Genomic DNA, 8,819 nt, shown 5'->3' on the forward strand with positions numbered 1-8,819 from the left:
GTGAGAAGGTGAGAAATGGCTTAGTCATGTATAATGAGATAAGAATCCAATGTCTCTGTTCAGACCAGGTCTCTCTCCATTGTTTTAAGTTTGGTAATGAGTTGCAATTCAGCAGCTTCTCTTTCCAGTCTATTTCTGAAATTCCTTTGTAGTAAAACAGCTACTTTGAGATCTTGTATAGAATGTCCTAGGAGATTTACTACAAAGGAATTTCAGAAATAGACTGGAAAGAGAAGCTGCTGAATTGCAACTCATTACCAAACTTAAAACAATGGAGAGACCTGGTCTGAACAGAGACCTTGGATTCTTATCTCATTATACATGACTAAGCCATTTCTCACCTTCTCACCCCTTGCCTTTCCCTGTAAGACCTATTACAGCCGTTAAGAGTCGTCAACAGGCTCATCTCAGCTATCTGCCAATCTCCAATTCCCACCACCCTTCTGAGTAATACCCCTCCCCACCTTCTCACTATATAGAAGGATCTGGCAACTTCTGTTTCAGTGTATCTGAAGAAGTGTGCATGCACACGAAAGCTTATACCAAGAACTAACTTAGTTGGTCTTTAAGGTGCTACAGGAAGGATTTTTTTTTAATATTAACTTTATTATTTTTACCCCGCCCATCAGACTGGGTTGCCCCCACATGCTTTTCAATCCTTTTATTTCATTCCCTTTGTTTCTCTTCCTAGGTGTGCATGTTCCAGAAGGGCCAGATGGAGCTTTTAGTTTCTTTCTACAAACACAATGCTTCAAAAGCAGAGGGAGCCCTTCAGGAAGCTCACCAGAAACTAACTATCCAAGAAAAGCAGGTTGTGTTCCCATGAACTAAGGCAAACAGTGTTAGTTGTAGCTGCAGGATTTAGTAGAGCCGTCATGAGGAAGACCATTGAAGTGTTGAACTAGGATTGCAGAAGCCTAAGTTCAAATCCCTGTTTAGTCCTGAGACTCACTTGTTAATCTTGGGCCAGTCATTATCTCCCAGTATAACCTATTCCTCCTCCTGAAAACAATATAAAGAAGGTTCATATGAAATATTCTTGAATTCTCGTTTAATTTGTAAGCAGCTCTTTTATTATTGATTGATGGCAGAATCCTGGTAAGGGGTGGAGTGAGCTCCTGCATTAACATTATACACATAAAGCAACCAAATGGGGATAAATATGTATACTGTTATTTTAAAAGGACCATATTCCTATTCCATTAGTACTAGATATTATGACATGTTAATGTGAAATGGAACTATTGGTCTGCATAACCCCACAGACATACATCCCACATCTCTCTGCCAAAATGTTCCTGCCTAAAGGGTCAACAGTATAACTGGATGTAATATAATGTATTAATGTAAGGCAATGCAATATAATTAGTCAGACCACCTATCTTCCATTTCTTTCCCCCTACTCCCCTTGGCTTAGGAATTTGGAGGCAATACGGAGAGAGAACAGGGAACTGAAGAAAAAGTGTAACAACATGAAGGTAGGAGCCCTTTGCTGGAAACAAATCACATTTTTTGTGATTGAGTTCCAGACACCATCTGCTGGTAGAAACAAGTTCTGCTCCTCCGTGCCTTTGTCAATGTTGGGATGGGAAAAGTGAATCAACCTCCCTGCAGGTTACTTATATTTGCATTTGGTCCTGCAAACCCACCCTTTTCTCTCAACAGGCTTTTCCGAGACACCGCCAGAGTAGCAGGTCAGTGTGTTAGTTCTGCCTTCTTGGAACATTTGCCAGGAACTGCAGCACATAAAATGTAGACACCAACCAACGTATCTGTGGCAAAACGATAGAGCTGAGTTTGAGGCCACAGGGCAGCAAAACACCTGGGGCACAGTCACATGCCTTTGACCCTGACTGAACAAAATTCATTTCAATTTGCTGCAGAAACAGCACTCCGAGGCCAGTCGGTGTCACACACCCATCACCCAGAGGTAGGTAGAAAGATGGGGCCTCTGTAGGCATGCATCAATGCCCTTGAGCAAATGTTCACATTACAGTGTATCTGTTTGTTTATGAGCATGTGAATGCATGTGTTCTGGCCCTGAACACATAGCAATAAGTGGCTACTTACCTATCTAAAAAATGCCTTTGCACATGTACACACATGCAATCCAACATGTTTCCCTGAGAGGGATGGACAGGTACAAACATATGCTCAAATATTTCTCTATAAAATCAGGGTAAAGGTTTGCACATGTCTTTTTGGCCCTTGAAGATGCATATTTATTACCTTCCTTATAATGACTCAGACCAACATCTTTTCTCTAGCACAGTATGTTGTTACTGTCTCTACAGTAAACTATTTCATATTTTGCAGTTACACCACAACCTATTTCCCAGCACTCCAGTGAGGTAGTCAGGTAGGTGAATCAGGAAATTCATATTCTTTGGTTGTAGGTGTGAGGCATTGTTATAAAAACAACAGCAAAAATGTAGGCATTTGCTCACAATTCCAGAGGAATTTCAGTTTATTTTTTTCCTCTTTAAGTAAAAAAAAAAATTCCAACTCTAAACACAGTACACTTCATGTTATGATCTTTCCTCTGTACAGTATCCTATCATCAAAAATTGAATTCTAGTTTAGGAATCTAGACCTCTTAGTAGAGGCAATGCATAGATATTATCTGTCTGCTTGCCTATCTAGCCTTCCCACCAGTGACTCCTGGATTTTTTGTGCCTCTATTCTCCGTAGTCGCTCATCTTCCATGGATGCCATCTCTTCCAGAACCAGCCAGCTATCAAACTGGCAAGTGAGTCTCCACCACTGCTGTCCTTTACCTAGAAAAGGAAAAGATAAGATGGATATGTTGTTTTTGTTCTTCAAAAACTCAGTGTCACAGTGAATTCTGAGAACCAGGAGCCATTGATATAATATGCCCATGAAAAGAGAAGCCTTGTCCTCGTCACACACTGTTTACTGTTTTGTGTTATCAAGGCTTAGTGCTCAGTACTTAATACATTGCCATGGCAAAAGAACTATTCTCCTGTTGCCAACAAGGACTCACCAAGGCAATAACTGCAACAAGGTCAGTGGGAGCTGTTAATATCATCTGTCTGATAAGGCCTACAGGACACATAAATAACAAGTGCAGATTGAATTGTAATGTAAAATTTAGAATTAAGGTGTTTATAATGTTGTTGCCTTATTTTACCATGTAATAACTTTTCTAGATAATATTAAAAAGCAGAGATTTCTCACTTGTACCCAGCATGCCACAGGATCCACTAGGATGACCCCAGCTGACTCTATAAATGGTAAGAAATAGCTTCAAATAAAAGGTAGGGAACACAACTAGACAATAAGAGATTGGGGTGGGGAAAATAATTCAAGGATCACACTACCAAAATCATTAAGAGCAACACTAAAGTATTTTTATATACATTAGAAGCAGGAAACCAGCTAGGGAGGCAGTTAGACCTGTGGATGATAAAGGAGTCAAAGGTGTGCTAAAGGAGGAAGAGGAGATTGCAGACAAGCTGAATGAATGCTTTACATTGGTTTTCATTGCACAAGACATAGGGCAGGTCACTATGTCTGAACTAATTTTCTCAGGAAGAGAGCCTGAGGAACCAAGGGAAATAGTGGTGACAAGAGATGAAGTCCTAGGCCATACTGACAAATTAAAAACAAATTAACTTATCATATCCAAACGGCATCCATTCAAGAATTCTTAAAGAACTCAAAGGTGAAACTGCTGATCTTTTATTAGAAATATGTAACTTTTCTGTAAGATCAGCCCCCACACTGGAGGACTGGAAAATCGCCGATGTAACACCAATTTTTAAAAGGGGGAATCCAAGGAGATCTAGGATAGTACTGCCCAGTTAGCTTAATGTCAGTTGTAGGAAAGCTGGCAGAGAGCATTATGAAGAATTGCCAAACATAAAAAGACTTGCTGAATAAAAACTAGCATGTTTACTAGAAGTGTAATACTTGTCCCATTAACATTATTCAGTTCTTTGGGAGTGTCAAACATAGTGCCAAACACTTTCAAAACATTTCTCATCAAAAACTCCTGAGTATGATTACCAACCATGGGATAAGAGGACAGATCCTCACTTACATCAGTAACTAGCTAAAGAGGGAGCAGAGAGTAAGAATAAATAGAATTTTCATAACACTATATTTTATTACAATACTGGTCATCAATTAGTACTTTTGCTTTTTAACCTGTGCAGAAACGATCTGGAATAAGAGATGAGCAGTGAGATGCCTATGAGGCCAAATTGTACAGGATAGTAAGAAAAGGGGTGATATATCCAATACAATTATACACATCTATGGTGCAACCATACTTGAGAATACTGTGCACAGTTCTGGTAACACACCTTAAAAAATATATTGTAGAACAGGAAAAGGTTAAGAAAAAGGTAATGAATATAATCAAGGGACTGGAGCAACTTGCTTATGAGGAAAATCTACATGGGGGGGGGTTAGTTTAGATAAATTGTGAATAAGGTGGAAGGACGAGAATGAAGTGTCTAAATTTATGCATGGTATGGAGAAGCTGCATAGAGTTTTTCTCCTCATAATACTAGAAGCCAATAGATATTTTATAATGAATTTGGCAGATGAAAGGAAGTTCTTAGTCACACATGGGGTCACAAAGAGTCGGACACAACTAATCGACTAAACAACAACTACTTAGTCACACAGTACATCATTTAACTCTGGAATTTGCTACCAGACAAAGTTGTAATGGTCAGCACTTTGGATGGCTTTAAAAATGTGTTTTAGACAAATAGATGAAGCATAAGACTATTGAAGGCTGCTAGTGGAATATACCTCCAGTATCAGAAATAGTATACCTCAGAATCCCAGACTCTTATGAATGCTGTATATGTTTTGACTACAAATAATACAAAAGACCAAAAGGTGGCAATGGAAGACCAGGAATAGGAGAGTGTAAGATTCAGCCTCCAAAGCTTATTCAATGTCCAAGAAGGGAAATTGTCCCCTCTTTTAAATGGGCAAATACATTATTGTATCTAAGAAAAGTAAAGTCCTACATGCTTACCTTTGTTCTTCTCCTGTCACCTTTCCACAGACTCTCCGATAATCACTTGAGGCTTAATACTTTGTTCTATTTTGCAGCTACTCCTTCTTCAGGTTCCACTCAAAGTTTATTCTTCAGGTGAGTTCCAGGGTGAGGGATGATATTCCCTCCAGGATACTATTATCACATGACCATGAAAAGGCCATGGCATTAGTATTACTTGCCACAGTAATTTGCATTTCTCACCACCATTCATCTCTCCATTTCTTTCAGGCCTTCTCCTGCCTTTTCTCACACCTCCAGCATGAATGTCAACTCACACACCCCCATGGCGAGGCAAAATCAAAGTGCTAGGCAGCAACAAGAAACCCCATGCTTCAACCTCAACATCTTCTCTGGTGAGAAAGTACCCTGCTGCTAACAGTTGCACCTTTTATTCTTCCATATTCCCTCCAGTACTCAACAATGCTATCATTGTACACTATAGTTCACTGTAGTAATACCGTAATTACAATGCAAGCTGCATTCTAAGGGTTGGGGTGACACATACCACTCAGCCTCAGAATCCCACCATATACTTTCTAATTATCCATTCTCTATTGGCTTTAACCCACAGATCAGACAGAGGGGGTTTCTATGCCAGAACATCGTAGCAGTGAGAGACTACGGCCTATACAGGTGAGAAGCAGTCTGTGAAATGAGTATGGGCTGGGCAAAGCTTATCATTGGAGCATTTTGAACAACTGCTTTTCTTTTTGTCTTCTCAGCTGAGATTCACCCCTCGCTCCTTTCACTGCAGGTAAGTGGTAACCTGTTTAGTTCACCATCCTCTCACCCAGAGGCATACCTAGGCCCACTTGTGCCCTTGGCATGGAGATGTATCAGTGCCTCTGAAGCTGGGAGAAACCATGGACTAGAAACTCAAAACAGCACCACTGGCTGACTGGGGAGAGAGCCCTCGCTCAGAGCAGCAGAGAAACAGCCTGTGGAGTGCATGGATGGGCAGGTGGGCTCTTAGCCACTTCAAGCCAGAGTGGAGAAGTGAGGTTTTTGTGCCACTCCTGAGCCTGTGCACTTAGCAGGGGCCAACCCCTAGACATGCCCCTGCTCCCACCAGGAATCAGGGCTGTGCCCCCCACAACACATTATTTGTGGACACCTTTGGGCACTCCCATTTGGGTTTAATTTGAAGAGGGTTGCCTTTATTTTTTGCTTATGTTTTTTATTTTGGGCTGTATTTTGCCCACTTTTATGGGATCAGGGTTCAAAGCCTCTAAGCCAAAAAATGTTGGGGACTCTCTGAGTTAGGAGACTACAAGGGCTTGTAAAAGAGAGCTTGGGAGGGGGGGGGGTAATACAAGGTTTTGAACTTCTGGGATTTGCAGTATCAAGTATTCTGTCACTTCCTCCTTCTGCTGAGCCAAGCCAGGTACTTGATCTGCATAAGACACAAACTCCTGCCTAAGCCCGATATTGTGCTCTAGATACAGGCTGAAGTGCATTACTTAACCACAAACAGAAAAGTTTTGTTGAACATAACTGAGTAATAAGCTGCATTTGTAACTAAAGTGTGAACCCTACAGTATGCAACTAGCTCATTTTATTTTCTCACAGGCATTCATCCAACAGCCAAGCCCACCAACAAAAATAGGGAGGACAAAAGCAACTCTCTGCTTACCAATCTCAACATGGGCAAGATGATATTTCCTGTTTCTGCATAAACTCTGCTGAATTTTTGGGGCCTTGGTGAAAAGCCATCCACTAAAAGTATTCTCTCTCTCTCTCGTAACACTATAGTTTCAGGAGATCTAACATGTGATAGACTTAAGTGGTGTAATATATATTTGCAGGGTCTCTTGTTGAAGGAAAGGTGATCAAAGGCAGACTTAGTAGGCTTATTTCAAGGCTCAGTGTTACTAGGCTAGGGCATTTTCTAGCAGACTCTATTGCAACTTATTAAGCAGTTCGTATATCATAAAATAAACTTGCCAAAATTGAAATCATATTTATTTGTTGAGAAGATAGCAAGTATTTTTGAAGTTCTCAGCTGCAATTTAGCCACTAGTAACTCAATGGAAAAGTTCCTTCTTTTTTATTCCAGTTGCATGGAATATAGGACTACTTTCTCCATACTGTATAACCAAAGTTGCTTTCCAGAGTAAGGACGTGACAAGTATTTCTTTGAAAGATAAAAAAGAAGCTGTATTTTTATCATTATTATTAAGGAAAAGACTAATTATCAAGAGAATCCCTCAGTTATGGCTATTTGAACTAAATCCACACCTCAGTCTATTTTATTTATCTCCTTCAATATCACACAAGTTTGTACAGTCCCATGTTCCGCCTTCTCTCTCTCTCTGCACAACTGACCAACTTATACCAATATTTTTAGTTTTTCTAGCAGGGGGAAGAGCTGTTGCCTTTTCAGCCACTCTGTAAAAATGCTTGAAACGGTGATTTAATAAATAGGGTTGTTGTTTTTTAAACGCAGATTAGTATCACTATGTACAATCTTCTGCCTACTCATCGCTCTATAAATCTCAGAATCCATCTTCCCCATAACCCCTTATAAATGATCTAAGGCCAGTTCTGAGAGTTTACAGCAGCTTTCGATCCCTTAGATTCTGGGGCGGGGAGCAGGGTAGGAAACACATTCCTGTTTCAGTGACGGTATTGGCTTTGTGAATGGAACAAAGATGGCATACAAACAGCAATGCTTCCTCCATTTTTTCCATAAAGGAGATGGTCTCTACATCACACCTCACCTTCAAGTAAGCTGCTGTGGAAAGTGGTGGCTTTCAGTTCATAGCCATCACCCATCTAGTTCAAAATGGATATATGACCAAAGTGAAAACTGACGGATCAAGGCACCAGTAAAGGGAGAGCACAGGAATGAATAAAAAAGGGTGATGACATCCACCTAAGGAGCTCAGTCGGTAGAGCATGAGACTCTTACCCATGAGACCCCAGGGTCATGGGTTTGAGCCCCAAGTTGGGCAAAAGATTCCTGCACTGCAGGGGGTTGGACTAGATGATGCCCGTGGTCCTTTCTAACGCTACAATTCTATTATTCTAAGATCATCAAGAGCAGAAGAAAAGTTAGAAGCTGTACAAAGAAGAGGCAATTAAAATGCAAGGAGAGAATAAAACGGAAGACAACTGAGATTAAGGCACAAAGTCGCCATCCTTGATTGGCAACTGCCAAAAATCAAATATTTATAACTGTAATTTTGGGCCACAATTTTAAAAATGAAAAACAAAATCCCATAAGTAAACAAACGGGGGGGGGGGGAGCCAAGGAGGGGTGCGTTAGAGCTAAAAGCCTGGAAGAGCTTAGTCTAAATTACATTTTTTAATGTGTTCTGTCAGTAAAGGGACTTTGATTTGTAAAGCCAAAAAAAAAAAAAAAAGTTTCTTCATTGTATTCCCTAGGCTGCTGCTTCACTTAGCAGAATGAAATAGGATTGATACATGGGAGAGTAGCCAGATGTTATATATTTTCTGGATGGAATTTGAAAAAAGACATTGTTCCGTAAGTGAAGGTACAGAGAGTCATATAAGCCATGTCACTGTGCCAGTGAGGAAAACACTGACAGAAGCAGGAGTCAAATAATTAGTTGGAAGCAGTGAAACAAAGCAGAATCAACATGGTTCTCTCATCCCAGATACCCCCTTTAAAATGAGGGAACAGTAGCAGCTTTAGAACCCAAGAACGGCAAGAAAGAAAAATGCATCAGGATTCTAGAAGAAGGAAACAATTTGGACTCTATGAGCACAACACAAAGGCTGCAATTCGAAAGTTCGATAAGAAAGAAATTTATAG

General features: G+C 40.4%; 1 protein-coding gene and 1 long non-coding RNA gene across 11 annotated transcripts in view; one reads left to right on the top strand and one right to left on the bottom strand.

Annotated features, from left to right (window-relative positions):
• RNF212B (ring finger protein 212B) overlaps nucleotides 1–8,787 on the top strand; it is a 23,732-nt gene extending 14,945 nt beyond the window's left edge. For 8 of the 10 annotated variants that reach the window (XM_081168095.1, XM_081168089.1, XM_081168094.1 and 5 more), the window contains exons 5-16: nucleotides 692–807; nucleotides 1,418–1,478; nucleotides 1,666–1,694; nucleotides 1,884–1,930; nucleotides 2,317–2,359; nucleotides 2,692–2,749; nucleotides 3,209–3,254; nucleotides 5,095–5,134; nucleotides 5,270–5,394; nucleotides 5,613–5,674; nucleotides 5,764–5,795; nucleotides 6,611–7,907. In XM_081168095.1, the coding sequence (XP_081024221.1) occupies nucleotides 692–807; nucleotides 1,418–1,478; nucleotides 1,666–1,694; nucleotides 1,884–1,930; nucleotides 2,317–2,359; nucleotides 2,692–2,749; nucleotides 3,209–3,254; nucleotides 5,095–5,134; nucleotides 5,270–5,394; nucleotides 5,613–5,674; nucleotides 5,764–5,795; nucleotides 6,611–6,647 (696 nt within the window). In that variant the 3' untranslated portion in view covers nucleotides 6,648–7,907. The other 2 variants (XR_014001635.1, XR_014001636.1) reach the window with 2 other exon arrangements.
• LOC308572329 lies at nucleotides 2,433–5,154 on the bottom strand. Its single transcript, XR_014001724.1, has 2 exons — nucleotides 5,018–5,154; nucleotides 2,433–2,777 (listed from the first exon to the last, which is right to left on the bottom strand). It is a non-coding gene; the product is annotated as an uncharacterized lncRNA (long non-coding RNA).
• Nucleotides 8,788–8,819: the final 32 nt, after the last annotated feature.

This window comes from Podarcis bocagei (assembly GCF_964188305.1).
Source record: "Podarcis bocagei genome assembly, chromosome: 13".
In the NCBI taxonomy this organism is placed as follows: domain Eukaryota; kingdom Metazoa; phylum Chordata; class Lepidosauria; order Squamata; family Lacertidae; genus Podarcis; species Podarcis bocagei.